We start from the raw sequence: 19,991 nt of genomic DNA, 5'->3' as shown, positions 1-19,991 counted from the left end.
CAAGAAAAACTAGACAATTATATGGTGCTCAGAGGTTCAAGATGCATATCAGGATGATTTTGGACTCTTGTTTTATAGACATTTCCGTTCTTTTTGTACTTTCTTTTTTTTAAATTTTCTATTGGTCACATAGCCCGTTCTTACCCTACTCTCAATCACCATATAAACTCCCACTTTTCCCGTCTCCTCAGAACACTGATTCAGAAAGTTTCTGAATCTTTCTCTCCCAAATTACAATTCCTAAGACCCCATTTGCAGTTATTCAGTTTTTTTTAATTCACAATTTACAGCCAGTCTTAGAATTGCATTCAGGGATCACAGACTGAGGAACTTTAGAGTATCAACCCTTGGATTTAAAGGGCCAGAATTTGGGGACTGGAGTATATAGCCCAGTGGTAAAGTGCTTGCCTCAACTGCACAAGACCCTGGGTTTGGTCCCCAGAACTGCCAAAAATATCTATTAAAAATAAAAACAAATAAATAAAGGACTAGGATTTCCCCAAATCATATATATCTCAATAGCTATTTCCTTAATTCACAAATTCTTAACCTATGTCCTGAAATAATCACTTTAATCACTTTCAAGGACCTGATTTTAAAAAATCTTGAACAAATGAAGCCCAGTGGCACTTGCCTCTAATCACAACTACTAAGGTGGCTGAAACAGAAAGCTCACAGGTTAAGGCCAGTCTGGGCAATTTATCAAGGCCCTATCTCAAATAAAAAATGCTAAGGTGCAGCTCAGCGGTAAAGCCTTCCTGGTTTCAGTACCTAGTACCAGAAAAAAAAAATTAAAAAAATCTTGGACAAGAGTTGGTGCAGTGCTGCACTCACGTAATTCCAGTTACTCAGGAAACTGAGGCAGGAAGATGGCCAGTTTGAGACCTGCCTGGGCAACTAAGCAAGACACTGTCTCCAAATAAAATTTCAAAGGGGCTGGGTGTGTACTTCAGAGATAGAGTATTTCCTAACTGCACAAGGCCTGGGTTTTAGCCCCAGGATACAAAAAGAAAGAAAAAAATCTTGAACAAGTTATCCTTCTTGGTCCTATTCTCAATTTAGGAATGAGTTTGGGGACATATAGGATGAATGTAGATTCAGTTACACTAATATTTTAAAGTTTTTATCTAATCATTATTTCTGGATAAAATGCTGTTTCTTGGAAACAGAAGCACTATTAATTTAATCACCTGAGAATAGGCAGATTATTTTGACGCTTTTGTATTCATGATACTAGAGTCCTAAGCCAGAGGCCTGACTCTGGGGATTCAACAAATCAGATCCAGCCATTCGCCCCAGACAACAAATAGAAAAATTGTGAAAAGCAGCAAACAAACTTTAATCACTGTGTGGCTATACTGGAAAAACAAGGGGAACCCAGGTCCTTAGCCCTGTCTTTGAGAGGCTGACGATGACTTTGAAGTTTTATAGAAAGGAGAATAAGGGCAAGGGTTGGGGGTTTGCATTGCTAGAGGCTTTGCACAGCTGCTAAAGCAGGTGATCTTGAGCTGGTTCATCATCTCAGGATTGGTCAGGTGGGGCTTGTCAGCAATAAGAAAATTGCTTTTGCCTGGGAGGTAGTTGCCATGCATTACAAGATGTTTATCAATCACATCTGTTGTTTCTGGATTCCTAGGTGACTCAGAGCAAAGGAGACAGATACAAAATGGAAGCAGAGATGCAGGCAAAAGTGAAGAGTCTAAGTCCTTGTTACAATTAGAACACCTCACAGCTGGGCATGGTGGTGCACACTTGTAATCTCAGAGCCTGGGGAGGCAGAGGCAAGAGGATCGCAAGTTCAAAACCAGCCTCAGCAACTTAGAGAGGCTCTAAGCAACTGGGCAAAATCTTGTCTCAAAATAAAACTTAAAAAAGGAACACTGCGTTTTCTATCAATGTCCAAATTTTGTAATATCCTTCCCCTATTTGAGGCACTTCATTCTGTTTTGTTCTCTTTCTGCCATGTGTTTGGAGAGTTTGCTTTTTATCACCTTCCTCCTCTACCCCCAAGACTCTAACCACCTTCACAAACATTAAATAAAATGACTACCAGTATTGTCCTCATGTCTTGCTAGTCTCTATAGTCATAGCAAAGAGAATTGGCCTTTTCCAATCTATTTTATTTTACTTTATTTTTGGTACTGGGAATTGAATCTAGAGGCACTTTAACCAGTGAGCTACATCCCCAGCCCTTTTTATTTTTTGTAACAGAGTTTGGCTAAATTTCTGAGGCTGGCCTTGAAATTGCAATCCTCCTGCCTCAGCCTCCCTAGTCACTGAGATTACAGGCATGTGCCACAGCACCTGGCTTCCAATTAATTTTAAATGAAAGGAGAACATAATTGAAGCTAACAGATTATTATTTGTATGGCGATAGTAAGAACTAAATAAATTCAAATTACTCAAGTTAACAGAAATTAGTATCAGAATACAAATGATAATGAAGGTAAACCCTTCGATTTACACAGATATTATATGCTTAAGAAAATTCTTTCCCACTCAACAACTGAAACATAAACTTGCAAGCTATGTAAATGAAAAGAATATTAGCAAATAATAATACTATTTTTTACAGTACTAGGATTTGAAAAGTGAAATAATGCAAGTCAATATTTTAAGTAATGCAGTGTATAACAGAAATTCTTGATCTTCCATTAAAATAAAATACTGAGAGGGCCATTTTGTTTAATTGTACAGCAAATTCAGATACAATGCAAGTTTAAGAGCCTTTGAGAGCCTGGTGTGGTGATGCATGCCTATAATATTCCCTGGCTTGGGAACCTGAGATAGAAGGACTGCAAGTTTGAGGCCAACCTCAGCAATTTAAAGGCCCATCTCAAAAAAAAAAAAAAAAAAAAAAAAAAAAAAAAAAAAAAAGGAGGTGCTGGGAAGGCCCAGGATTCATTCCCTGCTACTATAAATTAATTAATTAATAGTTTGTGTTAGCTGTTTGGTGACCATCATGCTTTTACATTCTGTAGAATCCCATGGAGTTTCTGACTGAAAAACTTGACCTTATTGCTCTGTTAGATTTAAATAGAATGATTTTTTTAAAAAATATATGCTCTTGAGTAACTCCCATCAGGTCAGATCCAAGGCCTTCCTCTACTTTCTTTGGGTTCCTGGCAGAGAGTATATGGAGAGAAAGCAGGTAAAAAGGTTCCAATTCCCAGCAGGAGAGCATTAGAAAAATTCGTCCCTTTGGTTAGCTCTTGCCTCTTTACCAAAGTGTGGATGGATTGAAACATTATTTATCTTGTATCTTTTTAAAAGCCTTTTTCCTCAAGTGATTGACTCTGTTAGTGCTCAAAACACTGTTTAAAAATTATTTTGACGCTTGTCAAAATGGTAAGGAACACTTTATTCAGGACTTGAAATAGGTGTCAGGACTACTACAATAACGATGAGGAGTCCAGCTCAACAGTAAATACAGCAAAGACAGTTGAGGATTTAGAGTCAGTGAAGGTCTGTGTGATCGGATATTGTGTGGGGGATGGGGAATTTGGATATTGAGGTGGGTGGGGGAATTCTCACTAAACTGACTTAGCAGGAATCATGCCCCAAGTAGACGAGGCAGGCCAAGCATAGGGCCTAAGGAGGCAGCCTAGGCAAAAAAAAAAAAAAAAAAAGCTTCATAGGAGCCTCTAAGTTTGATCAAGGAGAGTTTTTGTCAATATTAAACTGGTTTTCCCTTTACACCACATGTGCAGCGCCTCCACCCATTTCTCCACCCCCGAGGCTCTTTAAAACAAAATAACTGAAATTATGATTATGGAAATTCTAAGAGGGGGTTGGGAGGATCCCAAGCCACGTAGGAGGGGGTCAACTGACTACAACTCCCATAGCCCTCGCGGGGCTGCGAGCCGACTTTCCCTGCCGCCCTCAACTCACCGAGCTGTGCGCCTGCGCACACGGTCTTGCGCTGAGAGAAGTGGGCGGGGACACGACGACGCTCCTGAAGGAGGAGGAGGAGGAGGTGGTGGAGGAAAAAGAAGAGACCATAGACTTCTACTTCGGCCTAGAGCGGCCCTCAAAGTGCGTGGGAGAGGAGGGCGGGCGGGGACCACCCAGAACTGGCCGCCGGCGGTATCATGGCGTCCCGGAACCCCCCTCCCCAAGGTGAGCGGCCAGGGCCCGAAGTAGTATTTGGGACGCGGCTCACAGCACTCGACCTTGTGTCCACAGCGCTTTTTCCTTCCCGTGTTCCAGGGATCACCCTTTCCGAATTAGACTTCTCCCTAACCGCTCTGCGGAACTTAAGCAGAGGACGAGCCCCCCACCCCCAACACGACCCTACCGGACCTTCACCTCTAGCCCTTCATCTCCATCTTCAAACGTGTTGTTTCTATTTTTTTGAATCCCACTCTGAAGTGATTTCCCCTCCCAGAAGAAGACCCTCTCTTTCCACTGATGAAAAGACCCTGCTCAGACCCTGACCCTATTCTGAAATTGGGGTGAACCCTCACTTGCTGTGTAATTCAGAACTGACGCTGGCCCGGTGTCCCCAGGCGATTCCTGGGCCTTTGGAAAGGATGTGGGGATTTTATTACCAGGCCCTTTACTCTTGAGGCCCTAGTCTCAGGAGTCCCCTTCTCCCACTCCCAGTACTTGGAATTGAACCCAGAGACCCCCTACTACTGAGCTGCCCTTTTTAAATTTTGGGACAGGGTCTCTAAATTGCGCAGGCTGGCCTTGAATTTGGGATGCTCTTGTCTTAGGCCTCCCTAGGAATATCCAGGATTACAAGTGTTCGCCACCATGGCTGGCTAGTCTCAGGAACTGAGTTAAACAAGTTTATTAATTTCCATCTGGACATTTTTATCATAGGCCAAGAGTAACAGTAAGCTAGATTAAAAGAAAAATGTATAGAATATTTCTGACTTTCCATTGACTCTATTTTTTTCTATTTTGTGTTTCAAAGAATACGAAAGTGATGACGACTCTTATGAAGTGTTGGATTTAACTGAGTATGCAAGAAGACACCACTGGTGGAATCGAGTGTTTGGCCACAGTTCGGGACCTATGGTAGAAAAATACTCAGTAGCTACCCAGATTGTAATGGGTGGTGTGACTGGCTGGTGAGAACAACATCTTTTTCATTAAATTTCCTTGGGAGCCTGGCTGTTGTCCTTTTTATAAATGGGCCAGAGTCACCATGCACATTCAGTGGGTGTACACTGTTAATTTCAGAAGAGTACTACTTTGAGGGTTTTCTCTGTGATCACATTGGTGTGATGTACCCTCAGAGACTTCCTGTTGGATTTTGGTAATCCCCTTTCTGCATGCCCAACATCATTTCACTTTTTTCCCTCCTTATCCTTCCTTTGATTTTTTTAAAACATATTTCCTATTTCTCAAGCTTAGCAAATGTGGATCTGATTCAATGATAGTGAGTAGATAGGAAGAAATATATGAAAAAATTGTATATAAATTTTTACTTGCCAATCAATGTCATCAACTGGAAAAACCTGTGAGAAACTCGTATAGCAGAACTGGCCTCTAGGATTGTCAACCCTGTAGAGAGTAGTGTAATGCTCAGTAAAAATTATTGATGAAAGCCAGCTCTGTGACCCATGCCAGTAGTCTTAGCTATTTGGGAGGCTTGAGGCAGGAGGACTGCAAATTTCCAGGCCAGCCTGGGCCACTTAGGGAAATTCTGTGTTAAATTTTAAAAAAAGAAGAGGGGCTGGGGATGTAGCTCAGTGGTAGAGTTTCAAAAAATTGATGATACAGCTAACTTTTTTTGTGGGCTTGTTCAGAGTATGATAGTGCTTTAAAGAAGAGCTGTGGAATATTCTGTGTTGGAATTAAAGGACTCATTACTTAGTGATATAATAATATTGTGGGGTGCATTAAGGAGTAGTTAGTTAATAAACAATATAACCAGGTAAAACATCAGACCACATCATTAACACAGTTGCTACTATGGATCTAATTCTGTTATTTTTGGAACAAAAGATTAGTCAGGTAATGGGGGAGGCAGAAAAAAGTTGGATTCTTTATTTCGAAAATGTTCATGATTGTAGAGAATTTTTAAATTTAGGGTGCTTATGAATAATATTTTTTCTTTAGATTCTGTGTTAAATTCATCTCACATTAAATATTAACATTTCCACTTAATAAGTATAAATTAAAAATTTTTTTAAATTGTGTTTTATGAGCTCAGAATAATGGTGCACTCCTCTATGCCCTTTTGTAAATACCTTTTTATAATAGAAACAGCTGTGGCACAGAGGTGCAGTATTTATTCCTGATGTGTACTTATTAATGCTGCTGTATGAAAAAAGCCTGCAATTAGAGGAGAGATTTCTGATCAGGGCTCTGGTGATTCAGATAATTTGCTGTAGGTTGATTGCACCTCTTTCTCCATAATTCAGGGTATGGCCTTCTGTTTAAATAAGCCCATAATTTGGTGCCCTGGGTGATTGGTTAAGTCAGAGCCAGAAGCCCAATATTAACAGATATTAAATAATTGAGAAATAGAATTATCAGGTCATTGTACATTTTCATCTTGCACACTATCCTTTGATAAGAAGCCCCATAATTGACAGTTTGCTTGGAAAGCCTAGAGACAAAGCAGCAGAATTTAGTAGGTTCATCTTAGTTACTAATATCATCAAACAATGATCAATACAAGCTTGTGGAGTACCCAGCCTGGTTATGTGGAAACCTGGCTATTTGCTGCTTTTCCTTTTTCTGAGCCTTTATTGCTGTCTCCCCTATGAGGGACACATTTTTTATAGTAATATATACATTTGGAGTATAGCTGAGTGCCAGCCTAAGAGCTGTGTAATAGAATGCTAATATTATACAGATGATTTGTTGTAATGACTTTAGATTCAATATAGTAAATTTTTAGAATTTTCTTTGGGTATAAAATTGATGTGATATTATATATTAATATATTAAGGAGAAATGGTTAGTGGGGCACTAAGCTAAGCAGTTAACAATTCAGACCAATTCATGTCAAAGATATGAATGAGAAACTAAGGAAATTATATTTAGCTGTAGGTAGCCTTAGTTTTCTGGGAGTTTTTTTGCGTGCGCGTGTGTGTGTGTGTGTGTGTGTGTGTGTGTGTGTGTGTGTGTGTGGTGCCGGAGCCTCTGCGGTAAGCAGGCACTCTACCACTGAGCTACATCCCTAGCCCCACCGTACTTTTTGATCATAAGAAATTAAAACTAATATTAGTATGGGGTGGTTGCTAGGAGACGTGGAAGGTGCGAAGACCAGTTAGCATGTCCTTAGAGTGATCTGGAAGTGAGGTAATAGAAGTCTGAACGGTTACCAAGGTAATGATGCCCTTAAGAATGGAAAGGAAAGAAGAATCAGATAATGCTTTGGAGATAGAGAATATAGGACTTTGCAATCAGTTGTACCAAGGATGAAGAAGGTAGAGTCTGAGAGGAATGTGAGGTAGCAAGCCTGGAGAATGGTACTAATAAATTGGGACTTGGCAACAGTTGTGTTAGCTGGAAAGATATTCTTGCATGTGTGGTTCTAGGTACTGGAGAAGTCCATTCTGTGGTTTCAAATGTTGGAAGGTGTATTAGTTTTTGATTACTGTTATAACTAAGTACCACAAACTTGGGGAGTTAAGACAACAAATTTATTCTCTCACAGTTTTGGAGGCTATCAAGGTGTCAGCAGAATTGGTTCCTTCTTGGAGACTCAGAAGGAGAAATCTGTTCCATGTTTCTCTCCTAGCTTATGATGATTGCCAGCAATCATTGGCATTCCTTGGCTTGTAAATATATCACTCTAATCTCTCCCTTTGTTGTTATCACGTGATCATATTCCTTCTGTGTCTGTGACTCTGACATGACTCACATTGGATTAAGGCCTACCATGTTCCAGTATAACTTCATCTAATAATTACATCTTCAGTAACCCTCTTTCCAAATAAGATCACATTTTGAGGTTCTGGGAAGGACACGAATTTTGGGGGAACACGAACTCAGTGCAGAATGCTAGAGTTAGAAATCTGAGATTCTTTTGTACACTATGAATCTGGAATACTAAGAGGAATATGAGCTCACTGAAGTATAGGCTGACACTGTTACAGCATACATGAGACAGCACAGATTTAATATAAAAATAGATATAGATAAGGAGGCTCTGAGAAATGTGGGCTGAAGTGTAGTCATAAAAGTGGAACTACATCTGGACCTTAAAGGGTAGGAAAGCTTTAGATAGGCAGAGCTAGGCAGAAACCCCTAGAACCAGGGAGATTAGTAGCTCAAGCAAAGATGATAACTATTTTGAAATTAATTGGGGTGAAGCAGAGGTTTAGGTAAAATGGATGTTGGCCAGGTGTATGGAATATCTTGACTATATTAAGTAAAAGAAAACAAATCACTTTTATTATGGGAAATTTCAGCCTGCCCAAATATAGAAGGCATATAGTGAACCCCTAAGTACTCATCATTCAGTTTCATTAGCTACTCTTACCTGTAAATCTTCCTCTTCTCTCCATCTCTTATTTTGCAGCAAATCTCAAACATTTTGTAAAATATTTTTTTAGTTGTTGATGGACCTTTATTTTATATATTTATATGTGGTGCTGCGGATCGAACCCAGTGCCTCACACATGCTAGGCAAGTGCTCTACCACTGAGCCACAACCCCAGTCCTCTCAAACATTTTTAGATTGTATATTTTTGACTAGCCTGTATGACTAAAGGGAAACATTGAGGGTTTCTGAGCAGGCACAGGACATAATCAAAAGGAATGGGAAGACATTAGGATTTTATTAGGGAAGTAATAAAAAGTAAAAGAGGAGAGAGTTCGGTATATTGATCTTATCTTTTGTTATTTCTTTCATTAAAGGTGTGCAGGATTTTTGTTCCAGAAGGTTGGAAAACTCGCAGCAACTGCAGTGGGAGGTGGCTTTCTTCTCCTTCAGGTATGTCACTTTTATGTGCTTGCCTGTGTTTACATAGGTAGCTCTTAAGAACTAAGAATGTCACGTTTAGCCATTTTACTATCCATTTTAACAGAAGGTAGAATTTTTCTTTTGGATATCAGCGTATGGAAAAACTGCAGTGAGTTTTGAAAGCTGACATCTTCATGAAAAACAAAAAATCAAATACTTCTAAGATCTCCAAGTGTAGTTTGATCCCAGCTATTAAAAAGATACCACTTAAAACTTGAAAATTGAAATGAACCTAAAAATTCATTTTTTATTATTACCCAAATTTCCCTTAAAATATCTCCCTAGCAAAATAAACATTTCTCCAATAATATAACCTACTTATCCTGACCATTTTAAGCCTGTTTAAAATTCACATGCATAAAATTCAGAAAGTCTCTTTTCCCCCTGTTTATAGAATTTAAAAGTTCTCTTCTTTCCCCTGTTTCCTACTTACACAGTTATTCTCCCCAGAGGAAGCTGGTATTAACAGTTTCTAACATTTTTTTAAAAACTAAAGAACCATAATAATATAGAAAGTGGAAAATTAGGTTTAAAAATAACTATCCATAATCCTATTTCTGAGGCAGGTGGATTAAAATTTTAATTTTGTTCATCTTCCTCTGAGTATAAGGTCTAAAAATGCTTTGCCATTAGAGGATGTTTATCAGGATATCTGGCATTCATGTCTTTTTGGCATATATTTTCCCCAAAATATCATTCCCTGAAGATCAAATGTAGTAAATCCAAAAATTGAAAATCTCTGGGAATGAATGTTAGCAACAATTTTAAAGATACAGAGAACTGTCAGTTATACCAGATTTAAAAAATGATTGATGCTTATAGCAACCAGAATCTGACTTCAGTATCTAAGCCATTGATCCTGTAATAACCAGTGTAGCTGCCCTATGTTCAGAGGGACTGGATCATGTGTCCAGCACTGATTTTGAGTTGTCTACTAAACAGATTTTTTAAAGATATGTATTTTCTGTTTGTGACATTATTAGGAGTAATTACTTACTAAGGTAAGAGGTGAAAAAGAATATGGTTAATGTCTAAATTTAATCCTTTGGATGACTATGCCAGTGTTTATGTACAGAAGGTAATTTTCTTTAGGCTGATTTTGACCTGTGTTTGTAAGGAAGAACATATTTAATTCTATAGCTATTTTGAAAACTAATTGTCATTTCTGTTTGGTACAAAAGAATATACTGAACTGAGCTGGCCACAGTGACACATGCCAGTAATCCCAGTTTACTCAGGAAGCTAAGGCAGGAGGATTCAAGTTCAAGGCCAGCCTGGGCAACTCAGTGAGACCCTGTCTCAAAATAAAAAATAAAAAAGGCTAGGGATGTAACATAGTAGTAAAGTGCCCCTGCGTTTTATCCCTAGTACTACCCCCCCCCCAAAAAAAAGGTATTGGACTAAAGTAGTTTTCTAAAATGTTCGCAGAAAGAGAGAATTGTGTATTTTAATCTAGTGTGCAATGTAAGTTTTTTAGAAGTTCATTTCTGTCCACTCAATATAGATAATTCAAACCCACATTTTGTCAGGTTCTAGCTACATTAACTACTTTTTTCCCACAAATTTTAACTAGCTTTGAAAACTCAGTAGGAGGAATCTGAAAGAGGAAATACAGAAACAAATAGCTTTTAGGCTAATTACCTAATATTTTTTAGGCTTGCTTCCAGATTTTTCAACCTTTACTTATAGTTAAAGATAAATGTTAGTTTACTTAGAACTTAAAATTTTTCTAGTAACAATATTAAGTGTTTCCCAATAGATATTTATCATACTACTGTCTTAAGATAGACAACGGGACCAGGTGCAACAGCAAGGCCCAGAATCCCAGTTATTTAGGAGGCTGAGGCAGGAGAATCACATGTTAAGGGCCAGCCAGAGCAACTTAGTAAGACCCTATCTTAAAATAAAAAAGAAAAAGGACTGGGGATGTGGCTCAGTGGTAAAGCACCCCTGGGCTCAATACCCAGTACCACAAAACAATGGGGCTTGTCAGAGTATGTTATTTACATGTACTTGATCACAACCATTTAGAGATTTCTTGTTCCTTCTCTATTCCCACTTTTTCACTTGAATTAAAAAAGTACATAATGGTATATATATATATATATATATATTTTATATTTTTGAAGTTATACATGTACATAATTCAAAGGATCTAGTAGTTGTACAAGACTTATTACAGATTAGAGTAATTCTCTGCCTCCCTCTCTACCCTCATTTTCCTCTCCTTTGAGGCAACCACTTGGAACTCTTAGCTGATTTTCCCTTTCCCTAAACAAGTTAATTGGACATTTCTTGATCTTTCAGTCTTCGGTATTAACTTTTGGCTTCCCATTATGAAATATGAGAATTTAGCTATGGTGTATTGAATTGTTCTGTTCTCCCCAACCCTCCCCACATTCTCACACACTTGAATGCTCTCTGCTCATCCGCACCCACACATTATAAGTTGTTACTCCATAATTGTGTTAGATCATTTCCTGGAGGTCACTGAGCATGTAGCATCTATGAATTTAGGTCTTTAACTTTGTTCAAGAAGGTTTTGGCTGTTGTTTCTTATAGAAAGTTTGGGATTATTTCTCGAGACAACTCCTAGTTGCCTAAATCTTTTGTGATCATATGTATGAAATATTCTGTCAGTTTAATCTTTTAGACAAATTTGTCCTAGAGTCTTCTCCTCTTCTTGTTTTACAGACTTAGTAAACAGCTTGTATCCTAGGATCTTCCTTCAATGCCATTCTAGATTTTCCTTTTGCTTTTTTTTGTTTTTCCAGTACTGAGGATTGAACCCAGGAGTACTCTACCACTGAGCTATATCCCCCAGCCTTTTATTTTTTATTTTGAGACAGGGTCTTGCTAAGTTGCCCATGCTGTCCTTGAACTTGCAATCCTCTTGCCTCACCCTCCTGAATACCAGATTACAGGAGTGTGCCACCATATCTAACCCTTTTATTAATTTTCATTCAGTCATTTATTTACACCATTTTATTACTCAAATTGTTCTACCTTTGGCCATTGGGAGCTCTTTCAATTGTGCATTAACTTTTTAAATTTATCTGGTTGTCAGTGATCAGGTTTTGTTTTGTTTTATTTTTACTTTTATTTATTTACTTACTTTTGTGGTGCCAGGGATCAAACTCAGGGTCTCAGACATGCCAGGCAAGTGTTCTATCACTGAGCTATACCTCCAGCCCTTGTTTTGTTATTTAACTGGTTCCTGCATAGTTGTTCCTCTAAGTTTAGTTTTGTTTTGTTCCCCTCTCTCTTCACTGAGACTCAAACCTGGGGCCTCAAGCATTCAAGGTGAATGCTCTACCACTGTGCTACATACCAACGCCTCCTCTAGGTCCTTCACCCCTTCCCTGCTTGTTTTCTTTGATCTTCAGTTTTAACGTTAAAGGTCTTCCTCCATACCTGATGATCCTTCATTATCCTTCATTCATATTTAAGAATTGAGCATGAAAGTGGGAATGGGAAGCTTCAAATGTGTGATAGGACTTTCCATTCTTTGGGAAGTTTGACCAGTCCAAGAAAAATGATCTAAAGATCTGAAATTGCGGGGCTGGGGAGATAGCTCAGTCGGTAGAGTGCTTGCCTTGTAAGCACAAGGCCCTGGGTTCGATCCCCAGCACCCCAAAAAAAAAAAAAAAAAAAGGATCTGAAATTGGAAGTTGGAGGATCTTCCCATTGAAACAGCCCAGTTAGATCACCTGTGGTGAGGCTCACAAAAAGCTCCATCTACCTGTTTATAGCTTTTAATCAGATATGAATCTTTACCTGAAAACCCAGCCTTATTTTTAACTTGGATGCTTTTATTCTAAAAAAACCTCTTTTACCTAATTTCATAAATATTTTAGTGTTGTAGAAAAGTCACTTTCTCCCCAGTCTGTTGGTTTGCTTTTCCCTGGAATGACTCAGATGAATTCTGGGTAGACAAGACTTAAGTGGGTTCTGCATAGTCAGTTCTTGGAGGTACTTGTCAGTTAGGTTGAATATACGTTGCTTGTCCTTGGCCAACTCTGCACTGCAGCATGCTGCTCAATTTGAACGGTATCCTTCACTTTGAGCAGATAAGCTTCCAAGGGAAGATAGCAGTGCATTTCTCAAGAAAATCTGTTCAGTGGCAGTGGTCATGTCAGCGTCAGAGAGCATTCTCTCACTCACTAGTAGGCATGATAGGGCTTTTGGGGATAATCTAACACAGTCCCTTTGTTAGACTCTTATTTGAGCTAGGTTAGTTAATACTGCTTTGGGGATTTGGTATTTATCATCATTCATTCATTGTGTTTTAGTCATCTATTTGCCTGACATTATTCAAGATTCTAGGAACATAGAGATTCACAGTCTACTGGGTGAAGTAGGAATTGGCAAACAAATTTAATGATCTGGTCAGTGCTGAGCTCAAGGGTGAATGTGGTACTGAGAGAACAGAGGAAAAAGACTGTGACTGCTTGGAGGTGTCAAGGAAGGAAGCCCAGAGAGGCATTCACGTCCTTAAGCATCTCAGGGTTTTTCATTTTCCCTGAAACTATTTGACATTTTAACCTAAAACATGGAAGAGTCTTTAAACTCTATAAAAGATTCATCTCAGATAACCCCAGATTTATTATTTTTTGGTTAAGAATGTCTGTAAAATTTTTTTCATGTGTTGTGTTTCAAATGCTGTTTGTGAGAATTTATTTGGATCTGTCTCATTAAATGACTTCCTTTATTCATTTGCTGGGAATTGGAGGTAAGTAGATAAGCTGTCACCCCAGGGAATGTGGTTAATTTTTGGTTATTTTATCACCAGTAGTATAACTCAAGATTAACTTTTCAAAAAATTTCTTAAAATGTTGAGTCTTGAAAATGACAATTGATTTGGTGATTGCTGGTTAATGGTAGCATAGATAATATTTGGCTTGTTCTAATGAAAAAAATGAACCTTAGTGAAAGGAACCTTTTCTATATATAAATAAAGCCAACCCAAAAAAAAAAAAAAAACCATGTACATACATAAAATGTTTATACTTCTCACAAGCTTTGGATTGAGTGAGGAGATTTATTGAGATTAAGCAAAAAGTTAAGTTCTGAAAAAACATCAAAGTAATTCACTAGTTTGATTATGTAGTGTCAGTCAGAAGTTTTTTTCAATTTATATGTAGAAAAGGCTCCTTTCCCTAGGGTTCATTATCACCTTAGTGCCTGCCATCTAAATCCTGTGTCTAGTACTACCAGAAAAAGCTTTCACTTGCCATTTAATTTGATCACCTGTTTTGCTGTGGCTGAAGTTTGAAGTAAATAAACTTAGGAAGAAATGTAGATAAACAGATTCTTATGTGGATAAACAGATGCTTATGTGGAGTCATTCACAGAGAAAAATAGAACCTGAGATTTCTAGTATTTTATGTGTGGTTAAAAGTCAAAGCAATGTATCAAAAGATTACAAAGAGAAACAGGAATGTAACCCAATGGTAGAGTGTTTGCCTAGCATGCACACCACCGTGGGTTCCATTCTCAGCATTATTAATTTAAATACAAAATAAAAATTACAAAGAAAGCATAAGCTCAGTAGAAGTGATTTATAATGATATGTGTGTGTGTGTATAAAATGGTATATATTATGTATACTCATGTGATTATTTATATTTGATTTTCTTGTTTGGGGGCACCAACTTTCTGTATTGACTTATACTCAACAATTGAGCAATACTCAATTGTTCCTGTTCAGATTTTGCAGTGTCTGGGTAGCACCATATGAGAATTTTTCTTATGATTAGTAGGCATTTAGCCATAGTTGCTTTGAAAGGATTTATGGCATGAGACTTGTATAGAGCATATTTCTTTTATATTCTACTGTCCAAAGTAATTACCATAAAGTAGTTAATGAAGAGCCTTTATCTGGCTACTTAAGATGTCTTTAGTGACCTAATAACTGATTGGCTTCTGATTCATAGTAATTAAACATCTATTTAATGAAAAGATACTATTTATTAACTGTATAATTTTGAGTAGTTTCTGTCCTTTTTAACTAATTCCCTATTCCAAAAGGTACAATAGAGCTACAGTATAATTATAATTTTTGAAATTTTTCCCATCATGTACTATACTTTTCTATGTAATTAGTTATTTATGCTTAATGTCTGTTCTCCCTAACTGACCTGGAGCTCTCTGACGGTGGGGCTTGTGTCTCCCTTCAGTGCTTGGCACAGACTATGCACTCAGTATCTGTCGAATGAATAAATTAGTGAATAAATAACAGTTTCTTACAAGTTTCATGGATTCCTTGCAATCTAAATGTTAATACATTCCTGGATAATAGCCATTTTTATTACATTTTTGCAGATCGCCAGTCACAGTGGCTATGTGCAGGTCGACTGGAAGAGAGTTGAAAAAGATGTAAACAAAGCAAAAAGACAGATTAAGAAACGAGCAAATAAAGCAGCACCTGAAATCAACAATATAATTGAAGAAGTAAGAAATACAGTCTCAGCTTCTCTTTTTGTTACTGGGTCTCACAGAAAATGTGACTGGGGTTTTTCTCCTTTTTAAAAAATGATGTTTTTAGTCATATATCTAGAGTGTTAAGTAAATTTTGGGATCAAACCACCTTTTAAATCAATTATTATTTTTTCAGTGGTTAACATAGTTTCCCTTACTCACCTCCTACCCATTTTGATCTGCATGTAAAAACTGATAACATTATTCTTCCCCAATTTTTCCTCTGCTTTTATAATTGTAGGGGTGTGTGTGTTTGTATGTGTGTTTATGTGTAGTATAATAAAAGTAAAACTACTCGTTTTTTTCTTGAGCTAGAATAGTTTGAAAATGTAAATACTTTATTTTTGTTAATATGAACAACATATTAGTTTTGTTAATTTGCGTATTTTCTCACACTGTTTAGAATCAAACACTCCCTTGCCTTTTTTGTTTTATCCTTTTACCTTCACCAATTTTCAATTTTGAAAATTTTCAAACCAGTTGAAAAATTGAAAGATAAAGTGAATACTCAAACACCCTTTACAAATTGTTCGCATTTTGCTGCATTTGTCTGTGTGGGTGAGATTTATACTTTGTTGCCCTGAACTATTTAACATGTCATGACTCTTCACCCCTAAATACCTTAGCATGTATCTCCTTAAGAGTATGAATATTCTCCTTCACAACTACAAATACTGTTATGAATCCAAAAAATTTTAACAATACAGTAGTATTTTCTAATATATAGTTCATATTAAAATTTTTCCACAAAATATCTTTTATGACTTTTTCCCAATCAAGAATTATGTATTCACCACATTTTGGCTAAGACCAAGTGAAGAATTACGTATTGCATTTGGTTGTCATATGCCTCAAGTTTCTTTTAGTCATAAATAGTTCTCTCATCTGTCATCATACCCCACCTCCAGTCTTTTATGACCTTGACATTTTTTAAACATCTAGGCAGAATATTACAGAATTTGTCTTTTTCTAATAACTTTGTTATGGTTTTGTTTGGGTTAATTGTGTTATCTAAGCACAATTGTTTTTTAATTTTATATGTATTTTGTTCTTACTGGCTAAATGGGCTATTAATAAATACCATGCCTTCTGTGGCTGTTTATTAAATAATTGGTGTTAATAACTTGATGAATGAACCATTTACACCTGCCCTATAGTTAGACTTCTTTTTACCTGTGAGATTACTGCTGCTTGGATACCAATTATTTCAGTGGCTGAAGAACTTTATGGGCCTGACTGTGAGCTCTAGGCTTATTCAGTTTGTAATGGATAGCTGTGGGATTTTGCGTGGTGTTTGGCACCTGCATAGTAGGTATATAGGAATTTTTGCTGAATATTCATTAAATTAAACTGAGAATGTTACTTAGCTCCAGGTTCAACAATTAAGAGTAATTTTTCAAATGTATCTTTTTTATTGTGGTAAAATATATATAACATAAAATTTGCCATTTTAAAATGTACAATTCAGTGGCATTAAGTACATTCACATTTCTGTGCAGTTAGTACCACTGTCCATTTGCAGAACTTCCTTTTTAATCATTTCAGTGTTCCCATTAAACAAATTCCTGCAATTTCTCCCTCTCCCTTAGTAACCTCTGTTCTACTTTCTGACTTTATGAATTTGACCATTCATAAGTAGAATCATACATTTTGTCCTTTAGTGTCTGTCTTATCTTACTTAACATGTTTTCTAAGTGCATCCGTGTTGTAACATAATTAAGAGTATTTTTGTTTAAAATTTACTTTGTTTTTCAGGCAACAGAATTTATCAAACAGAACATAGTGATATCCAGTGGATTTGTGGGAGGCTTTTTGCTAGGCCTTGCATCTTAAGGACATGAATGTTCTACCCTAGCAGTGGATCCAACTGTGAGAAGGGAAGTGGTGGCAACACGGTGATCTCTCAACAGCACATGCCACCAGAGTCTCCAGAACAAGGAGAAACAACTAGCTGGACAATACCCAATTCACAACTTAGCATTTTGCCATCTGAAGCTTGGCAAACTAGTATCTGCTGTAAAACAACCTATATGGTATGTGAATAATAGTATTCTGGAGCAAAACATGGCTTTTGTCATTTTTTAAACATTTGCATCTGTTTAGAAACTGGCCTGTAAGATATCACTATTGCATATAGATATGGAGAGAGAAAAAAATTGGTTGGATTTATTGCCCAATAAAATATCATCTTTTTATTTAAATAAGGTGTTCTTCATTGTGCTTTACAGTATAGTGCCAATAATTAAAAACTTGTCTTATAGCTTCAATGTTAGGGCTGACTCTTTTTTTTTAGTTATGTTTGCAATAAACTGGTGCCCATTTGTGAAAGACTTTAGAAATAATGGAATTATTAAAAATATTAAATAGACTCTACTGATGTAATATCTTTCTTTGGGTTGCTTTTTTCCTGCAGTTCTTACTTTGCTTATATAATAACTGCATTTCAAAGAAGGCTCTTCTAAGGAAATATTACAACATGTCTAAAGCTCTTCTTCCCTTTATGATGTCTGTGGTTTTAAAAATATCTTCTTGTATGTAAGCTTCTAATTGGTTTATTTGTTGTCCTGGGCAGAAGTAAGTGTGGGAACACATACAATTGGGTCATTGATTCATTTTATTAACCTCGAATGTACTTCCTTTTTCATTTCTAAAAATCCTAATTCTTAGTCTGGTCCCTTCATCAAAAAGTAAATATCACTTTAAAATACTTAGTATAATAAGAACTTAATGTGTGAAAACCCATGATTTTCTATGTAAGCATATAATTGTAGTTTAAAGAGAATTGTCTCTTTATCTAGTCTGAGATGTAAGTACTAACACTTTCAGGCTTTTTGTAGCATTATGTTGGCTGAACACTAGGCCAGTATATTTGTTTCTCAGAGCCAACATCATATTCTCTCAGAGCTTTCTTGCCCCAGAAAGCTTTCTGCTTTGTTAGTTTTGTCTGTAGAATTCTTAGTTGGAATTGGGAAAAACAGCAGAACAACATGGAGTCTTTAGATTGAAAAGACTTGGCGGATATTGAGACTATTGCCATTTGATAGGACATCCCCATAGTATGTTTTGTGTATTGTAAACACATAATTTTTCATATTTTCAGGATTGGTTACAGAGTACTTTCCCTATTGTAGATTCCTTAAAATTGAACATGGAATCTATCTTTAATTTCTTCCTTTATTTTCATTAGTGGCTTAGATATAATACTAAGTAAAACTCAGACTTTCTTTATAGAGGTGATTTTGCTTACAAATATCTGTGTTTTCTTCTTTGAGCTTTTCTTTGTTTATACCTTACTAAGCTTTGCATTGCTGTGAAATTAAAAGGAACAAATATTCACAAGTAAGGTCAGGTCATGTTAAGTAGAACCTTGGCTGCTGTTCTGTGTGCTACACCTGCGTGATCTCTACAATAGGACAGGCTGCTTTAGGGAGCTCTAGTAACTGACTCATTTTGTTCATTCATTTTGAAAATATTTATAGCATCTGTTCTTTTCATGATACACTAGGAAAGTGGGGGGGCACAAAAATGCCTGACCTCAAGCTTTTAATTAAATACACTAAAATATTCGTAATTGAATTATATAATAGGGCTGGGGGTGTAGCTCAGTGGTAGAGCACATGTTTAGCCCTGGGTTCAATCCTCAGCACCAAAAAACAAAACAAAAAGAGAACCTAGCATATGACTTAGTGGCAAATGTAAAGGTAATTACTTTGAGAGTCCAAATGTATGAATGAAAACAAAAAGATAACTTCATATTTTCCTATACTTTTCTAAATATCTTGTGATGTTTGAAAATATATGTATGCCAGTGTAAAATATTACCAGTACTCTCTATACTGTCATACCTGTTAGTGTGTCTTGTTCTGCCTTGTATCTATGCTCATTTCTCCGTCAACCTCTAATTTCTAAAGCACATAGTAAAGGTGGAATTTCCCTCATCTAAAATGCTTGGGACCAGAAATCTTTCAGATTTCAGATTTTGGAATGTGCATGTATGCATAATGAGATATCTTGGAAATTGGGATCCAAATCTAAACACGAAATCCATTTTGTTTCATGTACACTATATGGCCTGAAGATAATTTTATAGAAGATTTTAAATAATTTTGCTGCATAAAACAGGTGTATCACAGCCAAAGTGGTTGGGAGAGATTCCTCCCCCCGTTCCCCTTGTAGACACAATAAACTCTTGTGCCACCTGTTTTGACTGTGATCTGTCACATGTAGTCAGGGTGGAATTTTCTACTTGGGGCATTGTGTTGGTACTCAAAAAATTTTAGATGTTGGATGTTTGGATTAGGGACAGTCAACCTGTATAGTACTTGATTCTTGGTAGGTATTCAGTTGATATGTGAATAAGTTTGTGAAAAGCATATTACTGAGCTAGCTTTAGTGTTACCCTGTAGAAAACTATTCCTTCTCTGAGTAATAGTGCAGTGAACCAGGGTCCATCAGGAATGACTTGGTGGGGCTTGGTTGCAAGGAAAAGCTTAGACAGCCTGCTTTTGTGTGAGATGAAGATTGATTATTTTAGGGCATAACAGCTATTTGTAAGATTTATTAAAACTTGACTATATGG

The 19,991-nt window shown here is 36.9% G+C and overlaps 1 protein-coding gene across 1 annotated transcript; it reads left to right on the top strand.

Moving 5' to 3' along the window:
- The first annotated feature begins 3,972 nt into the window (after nt 1-3,972).
- On the top strand, nt 3,973-17,780 carry Fundc1 (FUN14 domain containing 1). The gene is made up of 5 exons (XM_047536159.1): nt 3,973-4,119; nt 4,922-5,078; nt 8,827-8,902; nt 15,257-15,385; nt 17,168-17,780. The coding sequence occupies exons 1-5, from the start codon at nt 4,092-4,094 to the stop codon at nt 17,243-17,245; spliced, it is 468 nt and encodes a 155-aa protein (XP_047392115.1). The 5' UTR covers nt 3,973-4,091; the 3' UTR covers nt 17,246-17,780.
- Nucleotides 17,781-19,991: the final 2,211 nt, after the last annotated feature.

This window comes from Sciurus carolinensis, chromosome X, assembly GCF_902686445.1.
Source record: "Sciurus carolinensis chromosome X, mSciCar1.2, whole genome shotgun sequence".
NCBI lineage: Eukaryota > Metazoa > Chordata > Mammalia > Rodentia > Sciuridae > Sciurus > Sciurus carolinensis.
This window is presented reverse-complemented; position numbering and strand designations above follow the sequence as displayed.

Bases quoted from the DNA above. Each gene is read 5' to 3' on its own strand.
- Fundc1 (XM_047536159.1), top strand. From the start codon at position 4,092: ATGGCGTCCCGGAACCCCCCTCCCCAAG. The intron at 5,079-8,826 runs GTGAGAACAACA...CTTTCATTAAAG, and splicing joins ATGGGTGGTGTGACTGGCTG to GTGTGCAGGATTTTTGTTCC. The intron at 15,386-17,167 runs GTAAGAAATACA...TTTGTTTTTCAG, and splicing joins TCAACAATATAATTGAAGAA to GCAACAGAATTTATCAAACA.